Source organism: Psittacula echo, assembly GCF_963264785.1.
Source record: "Psittacula echo genome assembly, chromosome: 2".
Taxonomy (NCBI): domain Eukaryota; kingdom Metazoa; phylum Chordata; class Aves; order Psittaciformes; family Psittacidae; genus Psittacula; species Psittacula echo.
In genome coordinates, this window is record NC_137737.1 from 115,415,105 (window position 1) to 115,434,171 (window position 19,067).

The 19,067-nt window shown below is 38.4% G+C and overlaps 1 protein-coding gene across 1 annotated transcript; it reads right to left on the reverse strand.

Annotated features, from left to right (window-relative positions):
* Nucleotides 1–680: 680 nt before the first annotated feature.
* Nucleotides 681–10,359, reverse strand: LOC308217001 (opsin-5-like; the record flags this gene model as incomplete). Its single annotated transcript, XM_080609701.1, is given in 6 exon segments — nt 681–1,292; nt 6,662–6,747; nt 6,750–6,995; nt 7,531–7,658; nt 8,693–8,855; nt 10,272–10,359. Coding segments are annotated over 6 exon segments (1,323 nt in total).
* Between the last annotated feature and the right edge of the window lie 8,708 nt (nt 10,360–19,067).

The following is a 19,067-nucleotide window of genomic DNA, read 5'->3' on the forward strand; positions in this document are numbered from 1 at the left end:
TCAGTGGTTTGCACCAGCAGAGATTTTTGCCCCTTATAAGGTATTTCTGGGCCAGACTTTCATCCTCTTAATTTCAAGTTCCTATTCAGGAAACTCAGAATAATAAATAACATCCCAGGGCAAGTTCTAAAATTACATAAAAATGTAAACAAAACTTACATACTGCCTTGACTCACTAGAAATATTTGGATTTTATTCATGTGGAACAAGGTCAGAACCTGTCTGTTCATCTCAAAGCAAGGAACAAAGTGACCTATACCTCCCAGCAAATGCAACATATGCTGCCATTCAGCATCACTTGCTGGAAAACAGGCCTTTTATTCAGGATTTTTCTTTTCAGTTGCTGTAACAATTGATCCAACAGGAGCTTGCCCTTTTAAAACTCTATATTGAATTATTTCTTTTAACCAGAAAAAGTACAAAATGTACATAGTCTAGTAAGGGTAATAACACTTTATGAAGAACTTCTCAATGGTTAGTGCATTCTCTTGAAAATGGAGTAAAAGGATGTTATGAAATGCAGAGAGGATTTATCTGACATAGTTAATCATGTGAACACAGCACAATGTTTGGTGTAGAAAGAGTCATACAGCATTTATACCATGTCAATGCTGTAGCACGTGTCCCATGATGAGGAAAATATAAGAACAGTACTGCCAGAGGGCTTCATGCAAGGAGCTCTATCGGTCTGTCAATGTATGACACACAGGTACTGCTTCCAAGGCGATTTCCAAGGAATTGATTTCAGTGCTTTTTCCTCCCGACACAACTACCTTTACTGACTTCTTATTGTTCTGTCTCACTTTTGCTTGGAGGTTGCTCTCCAAGGACACAGTTTCTTGAGGAGGGCATTCCATATCACTTAGGCTTCCCTGGCAGGATTTTGGATAGCTTTGAAAGCATTCGAAACTATCACTGCACTTTTCATGGGAGAAATAAGAACATTCTTCCACAACTGGCAGAGAATTACAACTGGATTCGGGTTTGCCCCTGAAAGTTCTCTGGGTGGTGTTCATAGTTGATCTGTAGTTCTGCGATGCCTTGACACAAAACCAGCTCCTGATGAGCAACTGTTGAAGAACTGTGAAATCCTTGGCAATGGTGTTTCGGAAATTGGGCTTCAGGAGAAGATAGATAACTGGATTGTAGAGTGTGGAGGACTTTGCAAAGACAGCTGGCACAGCAAAGGCTAATGGAGGAATCTTATCTATTGATCCAAAAACTGCCCACATGGCAATGATGGCATAAGGGCTCCAGGCAGCGAAAAACCCAATGCACACAGAAACACTCAGCTTGCAGAGACCAAAGGGACAAAACAGGAAGTTAAATTTTGCATGCATAAGGAAAATAGTCACCAAAATAATATATTAACAAAAATACCATCTGATTGAACACCTTTGTTAAAAGTCTCCCCAAGTCTTCACCACAGCTCAGCTGCTCTCCAAATGTGCATTTTCCAGCAACTTAATTCTGTCTGAAACCTACTTCTACCTGAAACTTTCAGAGAACAAAGGCCACACATCAACAGCAAGGAGAAATGTTCATAAGTGAATATGACTTTCACACTGTGAGAGGGTTTGACTACCCAATTTCATTACCTCTCAGTGTGATTGATTCAATTATCTCTATGCTATACGTGATGGACAGATGTCAGTTCTGGCCTTGGATTTCCGCCTATGAAGGTGATACTACCTAAGGCAGCAGTCACCTGTGCACCACTACACAATGAGACCCAGAGAGGACAACAGGCATGCTGGATTACAGCCAAGCCTTTCTGTAATTTCACTCTAGGCTTAAGCCCAGCATCTCTAATTAAAGTGAAGAAGAGTCATATTACCTGCTTTTAGCCTCAGCCAGTAAATACACAGCTGCTGAAATTGAGCTAACAGCAAACTGTATAACTGTATAGAACAGAAGGAAATCAAGCATAAAGTTGTATGTCTGATTGAGGAACAACGTGATGATGTGACTTAAAAAAATATGTTCAGGACTCACATAAAAGCAAAAAAAACCCAACAAAACAACAGTTGCTATGGACACTATTCCAAAAGGCACTAAAGTAACTCATTACAGTTTATAGCAAGTACAGTCAAAGGTTTACAATTCAAAATCCCTTAGAGTTAACAAGAAGATTATTTTAATGAACTGTAATGGACTCTCGGTAATTATTTATTTTACCATGGAAGTAGAAAGAAGAAGAGCTTCATCTCTGACAGATATCTTTTCATAACTGCACATATCCATGGAAATTTCTAACACTGTTTCTTATCAAAGTGACCATCTAATGTCCTATATTTGCTCTGCAGCAGTATGAAGAAAAGGCAATGACTTCTTCCCACATCTTGCAAACCAGATTTTTATTTTAATCATTTGTATTTCCACTCAAAGGTCTCACTGACCAGAAGAATCCCATTCTACGGGGATGTGAGAAAAATACGATCCCAGGATACATACTGTTTTCTATAATCCAACACACATTATGACTGAGAAGTTTAGCATAAATTATGTACTTTGCAAAGTATAAATAATTTCATAACATGTAAAAATTTATGTAAGTGTAGGGATATAGCAATATAATAACTTCCCAAGGTAAGGCAAGAAGTGTGATTCACCCTTGCTCTGCCTCTTAGCCTTGACAGGACTTTACTATAGCTTGTGAACAATACGATTTGGCATGAAGGATCTTTCAAAAATCTTTCTAAACTTTGTCCTTGTGTGTAGGCAAATCCTATATACAAAAAACTTCTTCAAAATATCTCTTGGAGAGGCAAATAAAAACAATTAATAATGACCAAAAATATTTCCCTGTGTCTGGCAATCAAGCACAAGGATGCTGCTCACACACCAAATGTGTCACCGAAACTTTAGGTGACATTGCTTGGAAATTTACAGAAAAAAGTTTCCCTTGGGGAATTACAGTTGAGCTGGAAAGTGGGGAAAACATTATGGTCTATAAGAAGAGCTTCACAACAAAGAACATAAGCTACAGAGGATATTTTTACATTACCGGTAAATAGAAATATCCAATAGGTGCTCTACAAGTGCAGCATTAAGTCATTTTTGTACTTAGATCTCCAGCTGTGTATGTCAGTTCACTCATGCAGACTGGAACAAGTTTTGGCTCTTGGAAGAAGCTAAGGATCTGATTCAACTGTTTCAAACTAGATGTTTACTGGAATAAGATTAAATAATAATTGGTCTTACTATTGAATACGACTGGGTAAATTTAGCTTGCGGACACGTTTAAGCAAATGATGCTTTACAGGACTGAACCACTGGTGAGAATATCCCTGACACAATGCCAGTCACCCAGACACAGAGGCAGCAGTACCTTGCTGTCAGCCTACCAGAAACAAACTCATTAAATATCATCCATAACAAACCTTGACAGTAAGACACATTCAGCATGGTCAACCAGATTCTCCTGCACTTGCCAGAAAAAGCTAATTGCTTCCACCTCAAATCAATAAATATTATAAAGTCAATAGTGTAAGTTTGGCATCAAGTTTGTGTCTTCATGCAGATTCTCACCCTTCGCACACATGTATAAAAAGACACTGACAAAGCCCAAACAGCTTTGAAAGCTGTTGCAGCAAGTTGCAATGCTATTTTGCCTTACAACTAAAGCATCTGTTGAAGGTGGGCAAAATCAAGAAAGGCACTGAACAGCTGCAATTCTTCTTTTACTTTAGGAGTAGATTTATCCATTACAATGAATTACTGAGATTTAACATCCTGTATTCTAAGCTGTAATTAGCCACAGGTTTCAACCAGCTTGTACCAGTGAATATGTGATGCTTCCAGTTTCAGCAGTGCAACATCATCCATTAATATTGGTGAAAAAAACCCTATTAATTTAACAGAAAACGATATAATGAGGACTGGAAAAAAAACCAAGCATTATGTCCATGCATTGCAGAAACACAGTTTAAGAAAAAATTAACCTCCATGGTGTGTAGATTTGTGTTGTTTCTCTGGAAATCATTTCATTCCAAAAATGAACAAAATCTCTTTCTTCAATAAACAATATTAAAAGAGAGATGCAAATTATTCAACCTTCTTTTCAGGCACATGATACTTCAGTGTTTTAAATCAGGTACTTCAGAGGTATCACAAATTACAGCCACAAAAAAAATACAAATTGAGTACCAGGAGTTTTATCCAAGATCATATATGAAGCCTGAATTAGAACGAAAACTGAACACAATCTCCCAGGCCAAAGGCTTAACTCTCATGATTAAAACTGGAGGCACGGCATATAATTCAGAGATGGTATTTGGACAAATATTTGATGAGACGTTAGGCTACACTTATCGTGCTTTTGCTACCGCAATGTCTGGGGGGAACTAAATTATGTTTCTAAAGTGGTTTAATCCCAAGGAACTCCTGGAGAAAAAGCAATTTTCTACATCTCTACTTGCATTTATAATATTTATCTCTTATCTCTATGCTCAGAGCATGTGTTTTCAGAAGCTGACAAACCCATGTACCTGTGAAGAGATCACAAGAACAATAGTGTCCTCTGTATGCATTATAATTTATTTCTATGGCTGTGATAACAATAAAAGCAATATCAGCAGTTAGCCGACCTTGCAAATTCATGAGCACAAAAGCACTAGTAGAACTACACAGCTCTCATTACACATTTTCTAAAACTCTTGCTATTGTCATTCTAAAATAGTACAAAAAAAAACCCTCTGCAGACATATCATAACAAGGGAAGTAGGTTAATGATAGTGAATATTATCAATATTTTATTATTCTTTTGCAATAAAAGATATTCAATTGCAAATAAACAAAGGGACTAAAGTGAGCCTAAATTGAATGCTGTGGCCTGGTTAGTAGATTTTAGTAGATAGCCAATTAGTGTGCAGGGCAATACAGATTAAAACAAATGGCAGGGACCTGAGAAAACTTTATGCTTACAGAGGAACCTGTGGTATTTTCTTGGAGCCTTGAGGCATAGGCAGCCACCAAGGAAGAGCTTCCATGATAACATTTCAGGGCTTAGCCAGACTCATAAGTGTCTAAGTCTCATTTTAAGTGCCCAAGTTATTTTCTGGATTTAGCTTTTCAAGACTGAAGCAATGTCTAAGCACTTCAGCTGAAGCTGGATCAGACCTCAGAGGAAAAGATCCAACCTGACTAAGGAATCTTAAGTTGCAGTGACCCGATGTCACAGGCAGGATGGAGGATGGAAAATGCCAGAAGAAGAATGGGCTATAAATTGTTGCTAATTTGACAGGTACTACAATGAAGGGATGATGAGGGGACTGGAGCACCTCCCGTATGAAGACAGGTGGAGAAAGTTGGGGCTGTTCAGCCTGGAGAAGAGAAGGCTGCGTGGAGACCTCATAGCAGCCTTCCAGTATCTGAAGGGGGCCTACAAGGATGCTGGGGATGGACTCTTCATCAGGGACTGTAGTAATAGGGCAAGGGATAACGGGTTCAAACTTAAACAGGGGAAGTTTAGATTGGATATAAGGAAGAAATTCTTTACTGTAAGGGTGATGAGGCACTGGAATGGGTTGCCCAGGGAGGTTGTGAATGCTCCATCCCTGGCGGTGTTCAAGGCCGGGTTGGACGAAGCCTTGGGTGGCATGGTTTAGTGTGAGGTGTCCCTGCCCATGGCAGGGGGGTTGGAACCAGATGATCTTAAGGTCCTTTCCAACCCTAACTATTCCATGATTTTGTGATTATCATGTGGAACTGTTTGTTGTTTGTATTGAGATTCTCTGAGATGATAAGCAGCCTCAGAGTAACTCAAAGAGAGAGAAGGACCAATGACTCCAAGAAGAAAATTGGAGACGGTTGAGAAAGGTACTCAGAAGGACACGCCAGACAAATAACTAAGGAAATGAGAGGATTCATTGAAATAAAGAAAAACACAAATATGTTTTTACTGGAGGTAATTAACAAGGTACACTATCTAAGGAGTGAAGAACACTTAATGTTAGCTACAAAGTTCCTCTTGTATTTTGGCATATTGAAAAAAAATAGATTTTGATGTTTTGGAAAGGACAGGGATATAGTTTGGCAGCAGGAAATATTTTCCACAACAAATACTGTGACGACAGGTTTAATTTTACTGCATGAGCTAGTGAAACACAAACCTGTGGAGGTTTTGTTTCAAAAACTATTTCCAGAAATACATTTTTCCATGACTTTTGCCTCTTGTTCAGTGATAAACAAGAGAACTTGATCTTTACAATACTATTAAAAATCTTTGATGATATAAAGCTTAAACCTGGATCTCCTCAGATATCCGTAGCTGAACAAACAGAATTCACTCACTCAAAACCAGACTGGCTTTCATAAGCAAGGGTTCAAGAGCATGAGAATCAAACTCATTTCTACACAGTGCTCCAATTTTTAACCTTCTTTTGCCCCCCCCCAAAAAAAATCTTAATTTTCACAAGAAATGAAGCTCTGTGATCTTAGCTATAACCCTCCAGAAACAACACAGCTACTATTTTTATGTTTAGCAACTCATTGCCATGCAGCAAGTCTGCACAAGACAATGCTGTTGTCCAAAATGAAAATGCATTAAGGACTAATTTTCTTTTCCATCTTTATTCCCTTCTCAGGAACTTTTGTGGTCCTTAAGTGGTGCTGCCCAGCTGTGCCAAAAACAGCTTGCCAAAAACTAACTTTCAAATACCTTGATAGTAATGGTTTGCACGCTGCTCATCCTGGCAGGGCCGGAGACATGCTGTTCCACTGCTTTCCTGGATTCTTTCACAGTTACAGAATAAGAGAGTAGGAAGTCACAATTATTCCACAAGGGAGAACAAAACAGAAAACAAAGAGGACTAATGTGTAAGACGTGGCCATGGCATTTACATTGGTGGAATGCCAGTCAATGCAGCAGGCTGTGCCATATGGCTCTGCTCCATATTCTCCCCAGTGAGCTAAGGGAGAACAGGCAAAAACTGCTGCATAAGTCCAAGCACAGGCTATCAAGATTTGTCCATGTTCTCTCTTGAACCTGTTCCCTAGAAGACACAAAATAATCAGTGAAGATCAGCATCGCTGACGTGTCTGAATTGAGTTTCCCATATGCAGGCAACTGAGCAGTGTAAGTAGGTTAACTTTACTAGATGTTCAAAATGTTATACCATATGGAAGGTTTGTAATAAAAGGTCATGGATTGCAACAATTTGCAAAAGCATCAGGTAGCTGAATTTGCTGATACATCTAGAACACTTAGCACAACATAAATCCTTATAAATAAATACCAAAATGTAGCAATAAATTCTGAAAAACTTATTTTATTCAGGCCAGCTTTGATTTCAAATCAGAACTCTTATTCCATGTTTCCCAATTATCACCCTGACTTAAAAGAGCTTATGAGTAGCCACCTGCATACACCTAGCCCTACAGTTACTTATCAGTGATCACAGAAATAAGAATTGTTTGACTGGATGTAAAAAAATCTCTTCAAAATACTCTCTAGGATATGCAACCCAAAAATGGCAGTCTATATATGTGTGAAAAATTGAGTAACATAAGACATAAATATTAGCTTACCATAAGCTGGAAAACAAATTTTGAGGCAGCAAACAGTGCTCAACAATGTCAGTGTTGAGAGACTGCAGATCCCAAACAGCACCCCACAAAATGCATAGAACAAGCAAATCTGTTTCCCATATAGCCACCTAGCAAACAGCCAAGAAAGTGAATTCTTATATGCAATCCTTTTTCCTTAAACATAATACTAAATGGTAGAAATAGAGTTGTAGCCTTACAAAGTCAATAAAACTGCATAATTAAGTTATGTTTTGGTCAATGATCAACTACAAAAGATATTCTCATTTGAAAAGCAGCCAGTGAAGTAATCATGATCTGTTTTATTTTTATGATTCACATTTAAGCTATTTTTATAAAACAAAGTATATCTTAATAAGAGTCATTCTGAAAAGAAAAATAAAAATGCTTGTCATTAAGTACACTTAGGTCACGAATTAATACCAAAATATTACCAACACCATCCTATCCCAAACCCTGCTGAACAACTAGTAAAAGCCAGTTCTGATCTTCCTTCACCTTTCCTATCTCTTTCTCTTCTCTCAGAGACTTTCATACTGCCTGCATAGCACAAATACTATCTGAGGTCTAGTAATGAGCTCCTAAGCCTCCCTGATTTTAAAAGATCACAACAAATAGATCTTACATAATGATATAAAACTACATTCATGTGGATAAAGGGGAGAGAGTGTGGAAGGAAAGACGAAGCTCCACATTCAAAGTGCCGTCCCAGAAATTAATCCAGAACTCTACATTTCCACACACCATCACTACCACTACTTTCAGACATAATGAGTAAATTCAGGGCTTTTTTTTTATAGTACTAAATTTCACTGTCCAGTTATAAAAAAAAGATAGTGAAGCATTTGACCATCACTTGAGTAATACTGCCAACAAAGGATAAATGCAGTAGGAAGTGGATGTTTGAAACGAAGTCCTTTCAGCCCTGCAGAAATCGGAAAGATAGTAACCTCAAATAGACATGAACACTGATTAACACCAGCAGCCCATAAATCTCCTGTTATAGAGCATGCTGCTTTCAATTCCTATAATTAATTCCCACTTTTATGACAAGCAAAGTGGCAGAATAATTCAGTCTTCATTGCTGACATAGACCTCCAAAGCCTGCAGAGGATGCTAAATATCACATGCACAGTGAACAAACCTGTGTGAAAGGCTGGAGGTTACAGCTAGAGGGGACAATGTCAGAGTCATACCAAGGCCGCTGATGGCTAGATTAATAATTAAGTATTCTGCTGGTTTCAATAAACTCTTCTTCTTGTAGGAGACATATAGGAGAATGCTGTTCCCACACACAGAGCATATTCCTGCAGAGAAACACAGAATACAGAGAAAAAGTTACTGTCAGCCACCCTTGGTTTTTTCCCTGTAGAAAATAATGTGCTGTCATCATAGGTAGCATTCATCAAATAAACTTGTCTCTCTCTCATATTTGCAGTTTTCTCTTCCTTTAAACTACCAGTATCAAAACCTACAGTGGATAAACAAAGTTAGTCAAGAGTTAAGTGACCATCAGTTTAGAAGGTCAGGCAACAATCAAAACCCGGAATTTTAGGCAGCCTTTTATAGACACACAAGAACAACACTTTCAAACATGAAAGCTTCAGAGGACAAGAGAATGCCGAATGAATGGGAGGGTCCCTTAAATAATGCCATGTGAAATCAAGCTGTTGAAGAAAGGCCAAGTGCTTTTGTGAACCTTACTGCCTGTTCTTACATACCTTTGGAAAAAGCAACACTTTGACTGAGGTAAACAAATTGCACAGAGCTCACAGACCAACATTGTCTTTGGATTATGCCCATAACAGAATATGCCTCATTTAATCATACCCATTTAGAGGAAAAAAAAGAATTTTCCAAATATACGACAGATTATAGCTCTTCATAAGGAAATGGCAGATTAGCAAGTAATGTTAGACAGTGATACTAAATTTCTTTCCATCACTGATCTCCTTAAGCCATTAAGATATTTACAATTCAATATTCTTGAATTCTACTCGTGCAAATGTGCAATAATTTTGTTCCAAACATTTTTTTTCGAAGACTTCAAAAATATAACAATTAAAAAGACAGTAAAAGACAAAAAATTTGTTTAAAATTATGATTTCCATTTTCTTTTCCACATTTTATTATTTTTTAACCTTTCAATTATGTTTCAGTCTGATTATCACTTGGTGTCTCTAAAATGAACATTACCTAACTAGAACCAGGTTAACTGAGGTCAAGCAACACAGATCACCAGACTATCAGGATATGCTCTCTCAATGTTCCTAGTAAGATTAATTTTAACTAGAACATAAAAGTTGTAGCCATACCAAATATATAAGTTATACTAAATATCGTCAGTGACTATATTACAGAAGAATCAATCAACTTTTCCTAGCAAAACCTCTATTTTATTTTTGGGGTTTATTTCTCATGGTGTCTGTTCTTTCCTGGATTACTATCTCAAGTCCATATACAGTTTTTTAGCATGCATAAACTGATATTATAGTCATTCTGGGATCTGGTTGACTATATGGTCAAAGCCATTCCTTTTCACATATGTTTCCATTGTGAAATTCCTGAAAGGAGAGATGGGAAGAGGTTTTATCTAAAACAGGGGGTTTTTTCCGTTTTAAGCATATAACTTTTCTTTCAGAAAGAAAAAAATTACTTTTATGGTCAAGTCTCCTTACCACTTCAGATATGGCCATACCTCTGTACCATGAAATCACACTTACCAAATACTATGTAACATACTCCGACAAAAATATCAGCCATCTCTGTTATTTTAGACTGGAATGTTGTATTACCAAAAGATGGGCCCATCTGAAAAGCAAAATAGGACACAGCACAGCTTTACATGTTTGGCTTGAAGGCAACATGGGAAATGTCAAAGAAAAAGTACCTGGAGAAATGAAGTAATCTTCGCAAACAGCTAGAGCTCCCCATTCACAGAGCACTTAAACCAACTGCATTTTAGCTTACTGCTGTGTATCCACATTAAATAATGATCTCATAGCTGCATTTCTTTCCTGGAGTGTAATAGGGCACAGTATTTAAATTCAGCTTGTTCATCTTCCTTACAGTTTCTTACAAGCTGCTTATTCTCCTAGTGGTCCATCACTTGTTTTTACATAAAACCGTCTTTGCTGAGTTGCTATAATCCAAGACACCTCCACTGAAACCAAAGGGGCTAAATGTTTGCTCACCGAGTGTTCACTCAGGAAGAATTTTAAGACTCATGCAAAACATTACAAATAATTACATTTTAATCTTTATACCAATATTTGTTGCATTCATTAGGAAAAGCAGTCACAGCAAGATTTCACATCAAAAAGCGCAGATCTAGCATTTTCCCAGTGGCCAGTACTGCCAGCATGTGACTGCCCTCAAGAGACAGTAACAAAAATAGTGACAGGACATCCATCTACTTTTCTCATGAGGCAATGTATTCACAAGCAAAGGCTGAGCTCATATCAGACATTAGTGCTGGGGTTTCAATGTTCTCTTCTATCACAGGCAAATTTCGTATTTGCTAAAAGGAAAGATATTCTACCCTAGAGAACACAGTTCTTCAGCTCATCATGAGCTCTGGAAAGCTACTTTAGATCCTGATTTTCCCAAGCAGTCTGCTGCCTTGTCAGAGATTGACTTTCTTGGGGTTTACCTGTGTTGTCCTTTGAATGAATTTTGAAGAACCAAATCCCATGCTAAGAAAAAGCAAGTTTTATTCCAAGTGCCCAGTGCTGGCTGGACATAGGCTGAGGAGCATTTAAGCCACAACTTCCATATTTCAAGAGAGTCATTCAGACATGACAAAACTGGACTGATATCCACAGAATACGGAGTATCCCTCATCAAGAAAGCATCCAACCCTACTCCTAACTTAGCTTTGATGAAAGTAGCCTCCACTTCCCTGAGTAGATAAGAAAGCTCTCACTCAGAAATGCCAAGATGTTTTTTTGTGTCACTGATAATATGGCTCATGCTTTTCTCATTTACTTTTCCCCTGTTCCAGTAATATCACACTTTTCACCTGCCACTGAAAATCTCTCGAATGAAAATCATTTCAAGGTTGTTATAGTCTATTTCACTCTAAGAAATTAATACAATCGATAATTCAGCTTTACATGCAAAGCATTTGTGATAATTGGTAGTTACTATTTTATTTCAAATCAGGCTACTGCCATCAACATATGACTACAGAGGAACTAGAAGTAGAAAAATTTCCAAATGCACTTTCAGTAAGAATTTTATTTTTATACTAAAGAAGTATTATATTTAGTCTTATATGAAGCTTTTTCAAAAAACCCATTTCAAAATGGCTTCTGAACTCTCTTCAATCACCTCTATCCATTAAACATGAGACATAAAGCCAAACTATTTTGCTCCAGTTTAAAAAATGTCAGAAATCTCATTTTTTTTAAAAAAAGGCTTACTTCTTAGTATCTCTGGTCCAAAAAAATGAGCCAACAGAAGATATACACCGCAACTTTGGTGACTTCAGAGTGCAAGACAGATTCCCGAAATAAGTAGCAAAAAAACGCCATTACCAACAAACATGGGTTTTCTTCTTCTGCTATGGCCATGCTTGTGAAGACTTTGGAAGTCATAATACCGGCTGCTGTAGAACTGTATTAGACCACAATTGCCCATTCACATGGATGAATAAATATTTCTGTATACAGATTTCTATTCTGTCTTTTTGCTCACTCCCGTTGCCATTTCAGCATGCAAGTGGGCTGGCTCTGCGTGCGTGCATTAACACAGTGAGGTCCTATCATTGCTCAGCTTTATGGCAAATTCGTTTGGAAATTAATTTAGTTTTCACTCTGGTTATAGAAAGCCGTATTTTTTGAGCACAAGACTGCTATCAAGCTCATCTCCAACATCGTGTCATTCCACTTTCTATAAATAACAATTGCTGGAAGGACTAATTAGAAGTCAAAGAGCATTGTGCCTTGTGTGCAGAAGCTTATCCACGAATGCATAAGGGCTTGTTCTGCAAGAAAAAACAATGATACATTTCAAAAGTTCTAATATCAATAAATTACCTTGAATTACTCATTTTTTTAAAATGCTGAATGTCAGATAATAAGCTTCTATTTGTCGTTCCAATCACATTAAAGGCATCCACATGAACCAAATACATTATGATGTGAACAGTTGTACAAAGAGAATGACAACCTATGTGCTTGCAATGAGGTGTATCAGGAGAAATCCCTAAGCCCCAGTGTAGCAGTACTGCTACCTATACATCACACTACAGAAAGGGAGAACAGCTTGAAAGAAGAGGACAATTTTAAGTAGATCTGTTGAATTTAATAAATAAGAACAGATTAAAATAGAGAAGAAAAAAACAAAAAAAAAAACAAACCCAAAACCCAAAATGAACCTGCTGTGTACATTGCTATGACAAGAGTATGTATTTCTACATTTCCACCCCCAAAACTCAAAACAGAAATCTTCCACCACCAAGCTTCTCTGTACTAAGAAGTTATCCCAGATTCAGAGATACAAGCGACAGCATAAGAGACCTCTCCTAAACGACCTCTCATAATAGACTAACAGAGGTCACAACATGATCACCATCTGACACAAGCTATTGTACTTCACAACATTGAAGCAATCATGCAAGCTTGACCTAAAACACAAGGTCCAGCACAACCCTTACGAAGCCACTCAGAGGGCTAGCTGGGGAAGGAGGAGATGAAGCTATAGTTCTGCCATTTCTCTAACCCAAATTTCCAAACACAACAGTTACCACATCAGCACAAAAATACAAAAATATAAGTCACTCTTAACCTTTCCTTGACAATTTAAACAGAATGAACTCCAGAGGTTTAGGACAGAAGCTGTTTCTGCTTCTGCAAATTGGCTTCGCTGACATCAACAGAAGATCTGGCACTTCAGGATTTTGTTTTTCACCTTCTACAACAGATCAATCCAATGTCTAAAACTTATTGAGATTAGCACCATCTCTTAGGAGTTTTGGGTCCACCAGCCTTTGTTGTCAATATGTCCGATAGTGCTGCCTTTTTATTAAACTCTACACTCTAAATTTTCTTGAGGAGAAATTTGATCAAAATCTTGCAAATTCAGAAAAGTACAGAATCTGAGCCCTTACCTCTGCCAGGAACATTGATGGATGTGAAGTACATTTCAAGAAGCATTCTTCTGGAAATGCGGTGTTATCTGCAGACTGTTTAGGAACTGATCCCATTATGTTCAAGGCCAGACTGGATGGAGCAACCTGGTCTAGTGGAAGGTGTCCCTGTCCATGGCAGGGGCAGTGGAACTAGATGATCTTTGAGGTCCCTTCCAACCCAAGCCATTCTATGGTTCTGTAAGTCTATGTTGAAACATTCTGTCCTTGCTTTCCAAAATTAAAATGCTTTCAGCCTTTAACTTTCTCTATGTACAGCTGCCCAGCTTCCAAAGTCATTGGAAATTCACTACCTGCTTCATAATATCTCAGCAGTTAGTAAAGGCCATGGAAGTGCCTCCAGCTGATCAGAGCAGTGAGAAGGAGCAAACACCATATTGACTGCTACCTAAACTTTTTTTACAGGGGTACCTGGATATCAATTTATGGATATCTAATCTTTAATATATCCTCAAAAGGTCAGTCTTCATCTTTATTTCTCCTGCTCTGTTTTGTTTTTCCTATCTATTAGCCTTATCTAACATTGCAGTATAGAACACAAAACATAATAAAAAGAGTTCCAATCCCAAAGAATTTACAGTAGGGCATACAGTGGAATGGTGACATCACCTAAAGCATTTACAGATTACGAGAAAAGAAAACATCATTACGACAAGTTTATTGCACTCATTCAATTAAGACTTCAGAATACCTGGAAAAACATTTCAGACACATGACTAAATGGTACAGAAAGTAGATGTGCTGATTAGGAAGTTCTATAATTATTCTTCATATGTAGAACAAGACCAAATTTTTTATGCTTGGGAAATAAATCCATTGCTGATTTTGAAAAGCCCTCTCAAGAATAAGATCAAGTCTTTTGCTGAGCACAGACAATGTATGTTTCACTTCAGACACATTAAAAAAATACTATAGTCCAAAAGCACAGCTACTGGGAGATGTATTTCCTGCTAATAATAGGAGTTCTCGGAACAAAGATGTTATCAACTGATCACATAATTTACTGGGTTTTTTTTCCCTGCCAAAATAATCAAAGAAAAACTTGATTTACAGATTCAGTTAATCTAGGCACACTATAAAGAAGCGCATTACTATACTGTTGAATAAATAAAGTAAATAACCAGCTCTGATTGTAACTTTATCATTTGCAAACAACCGGCAAAGTAAACTGAATGTGCAAAAGCTTAGAATAACAAAATACTGGGAGTTGCTGCAGAATTTTATTCTGTCAGCACTGTTTCTCCTGGAGAGATCAAATCAAACTGAAGAAAGGGAAAAGGCAGTAGCTACACGTGTAGGCCTGAGACGATCAAGGCACTGAAGAAGGTGGCTGACAAAGTTCCCTGCTACAGGGATAGTAGAAATACCGTGTCTCTTTACCACCCTGAAAGAGTAATCCCAGCTGCACGTCAGGTCTTGCTATTATGGCCTTTTACATATATTTAACTATTTTCTTCTTATTAATTTTTTTCTCACATTTACACTTAGAATAGCGTACACTTATCTTCTTCATAAGACTTTATGTAACAGCACCTTTTGCTCCATTATCAGTTCTTTCCCATTGCACGTGTATCTTTGCTTAACAGCACTACTCTTTCAAAACCTCTGGATATCTGTCCCACTACCGCTGAACTAGCAAGTTGTCATGATTTAACCCGAGCTCTCAACTAAGTGCCACCTAGCCGAAACCAGGACACAAACCTAACACCTCTTTTCCTGTTTTTACTATGGTTTAGGCAGAAAGTCATGTCAAGGTAACAATAAACTATTTTATTATCTTTTCATTTACAAGATGGGAGCTGGAAATTCATCCAGTGTAGCCATTTTCCTACCTCATTGCTGCTTTGTCTGGTCTGACGCAATGTATGCCCTAGATTTACAAAGCATCCAAGATTTCATTTGCTCTTTTATTTTTTACCCCTAACCCTTTTATGTCATGAATCACGTTAATGCTCTAAACAGGGTTAGTTTAGACCAGTACTTTCACCCACCCGCACTGTGAATCAAGCCAGGCTGGCATTTCTTATGGGAATGACAAGTTTATACTTCACACTGGAGTTTCTGAAGTACTCTTTGGGGGCTATACCCCCTGTTTTGTAACAGTCTTGGTCACTGAAACCTGACACCCAGTTACAGCTTTTAAATTTATGCTTAATTTCAGCTTATTAGTTTTCAGCTCTGGATAAGGTATAGTGCAACCTCATTCTGTTTCAGTGCAATTCAGTTTTGGCAGGCGAGGGCAGCAAAGACTTCTTCAGACTCCCAGTGCTTAACCATTTTTCCCAGCGTATAAATAAAACACTAAGTAAGGTTGGCAAATCTACTCCAGACTCAGATTCAAATAATTTGTGTTCAAAGCCTGTAAAAGGAACTATTTGTTGAAGAAAATATCTCTGAATAATCAACTACAGTTAAACAAATTTCAGATCAACCCAGCCAGTAAGCACCGATTCCAGTAAGGTTTTACTGTTTATCCTTTGAAACAATATACAGATTAAAAAAGTGCAGAGGTGTCTATCTGGAAGTAACAATGTGGAGAGACATGATGTTTGGAAGGACAATTTCAAACTCATGTCATTAGACTATACTAGCCTGGATTGGCAAAGATTTTGTGTTCCTTTCCCTCTGGCTGTTACTGCAATGAATTACAAACAGAAAACCCACACCCTTGTCTTATTCTATGAATAAAACCCCACAAATTTCAAAGAACATCTTATACTAATAACTCTAGATGATAAATGGGAAAACCCATGTTGAATCAGTCGCTGCATTTTTTCTTTACTTCTTTGGTACATTCACCTCGCTAAGCAGAATGTTTAGCTCAAATTTGTTTTGCTTGGAGATATCTACAACTTACAAAGTTAGGCCCATGAAAATGTTTCTAGCTCATTAGTTGCAGATAAGCATTAGGCATTCTCTTGTGGAAACAAGAATCAGAATGCCTATACTTGGGAAAAATATCCCACTAAAACTGGATGGTAAAATAACTGCCCTCCAGTATCATCTGAGATAACATGCCAAGTTCCCCAAATTTTGCTTTTGGTATTTATATAGTGTTATGAGAACACTTAATGAAAATCTTAGGCAGCAAAGAGTGTTTCTGGTTTCATGTGAGCTTGTGATTGTACCTTAAAACACGCTGCATTCATTCTCTCTGTGAGAGTGCATGCACTAAGCTTGGTAGCAGTGTCTGTCAGTAAGTGTATTCCCTTGTAATTGCAGCAACCTAAGACCACTATTCCTGATCTGAATCACTAACAAAAGCAAAGTCAATATGTAGGACATGCTGTGCCTTCGTGTTGTCATCCTTTTAAAAAAATGACCAGGAATACACAACACTTTTGAGAATGCCAGGGAGCAGGAACTGCTGACTCTACGTATGCAAAATTCTAGTTTTGGAGTTAGTTACCTTCAGCCAAATTCTCTTTTCATTGTACAGTTTTTACACTATATCCATAAAGTCTCTTTATGCACCATAAAATCCTTGTTACACTGGCCCTGCTCCTTAACCAGACACAAATTCAGAAAAAGGTCCGCTTGCTTCTTTTATTCTGTTTGTAAAACCTGGAATCTCTCTGCAGCCATCGGTGGCTTTGGAAATGGGCAGTTTTATCGATGTTCCACTCTTTCATTGGAATTTTTTTTCTCTTATGTTTAACAAAGATCATTAAAAGACACAGTGGGTTATAAATGTTAGTACCTCATGCACTGATCTATTTGTTATCCCTCCCAGCAGTCCCACTGCTGACAGATAAACACTGTGCGGAGCTCAGAGAACAGGCAAAACAGGTGCCAATGTCCCCACCAAACAAGGACATTTTCTCTGAGCAGCAAGCCTTTTGGGTTGTTTTTGTCTAAATGAGAAATTAACTCACACTCACAGTTGGGCTGTTTTTCCCTTCTATATCCGCTATGTCTCAAGAGTTACTCTATGCCACCACTACCAGTGAGACAAAACTCAGCTCTGCAGTCAACAATCTTCTGTTCTTTACCCAGATGAAGTATAAAGGGCATGCCAACATCCAAATCACTCCGTTTACTAACAATGCACACTACAGCCTAGCTGCCTCTGCATACTGTTCTGCCAGGACTGGGAAAGCTCCTGAAGTGTGAGAGATGAGAAGCACCACAAGAACACCTAACAATTCTTAACAGGGATCTGGTACAGTCCCTCTACAATCGCAAAAGACACCATTTGAAGACACTTACGGAAAGCACTAATTAATTATGAAGCAGGCCCAGCTCAGTGGTCCACAACCTCAAACCAGCTAATCAGTTCACAAATAATGGCTCTCTAGAAGTTTCATTGTCCTGGCTTTTTTCCCCACAGAAAATAATGGTAACATCTCTTTGTTACAGGTTTTAAGTGGCTGTGACATTATAGGACTTGCATCAAGTCACAGGAGGAAACTAGAAAGAACTCTTCTCCCATGACTTTCCTCCAAGGCAGCTCTAAGAGCTCCCAGATCATCCTCATGGCATCAGGCTTAGAGGCATTTGCTGCCTGAAGTAAATCCTTACTATATGGATTCTAATTGTGACTAAAGATAACATTTCTTATGTTTCATATTCTATTTCTGTTAGCTCCGTCTTGCAGGATGCTTGAAAAGCTGCTTCAAGGTTTTTCTCACTAATGGCAGTTTCTGGAGCTCTAAGAGGCTCTTGAGACTTCAGTGATTCTAGGTACAATACAATAGGGAAACTCTACAGAGTGCTAAAGGGAATCTGCCACAGACCTATATTGAAGCATATAAATATATTTTCAGCAAAGTTAATGCCATCTAGATTATATCTCCTCCCAGGAATTTCCATACTTATTCCTTGAAGAATTACTTCCTAAGCTTTGGGGGAAGAGGAAGATGGTGAGGCAAAGAAGGGAATAACTTAACATTGGGTTTTATCTCCTCAACAGATGACTTCAGCCACCTCAGCTAATTCTCCTTTATATGGCAGTTTCTTTCCTCACTCTGTTTTACAAGCTGGTTTCTCTCTCAGAATGAGTACTTTTATGTTCCCTAACCTAAAGAAGAAAAACTGCTCATGGAACATCCTTGTTGTGTCCTGAACCTGGCTGAGGCTGAGTAACTGGAACTCGCAGGTTTTGGGGCATTCAAGGAGGGGAGGAGAAGGAGAAAACAAGAAGAAGTACTCACTCAGATCCAGTCCAGCTGCTCAGATCCCCTAGCAAGCAGCCAAACCACACAAGTGTCAGCACCCAAAGCGAGTTTCCCTCCTGGCTGCCACCCTCCAGGCTGGGGAGCTGGGCAGCCCCCACCATGGCACCTACTGCCTTCCTGCCTCTCACCCCATGCCCTCTTTCCACCCCCTGGCCCCCCTTTCACTCCCCATGCATCCCCTGACCTTGGCG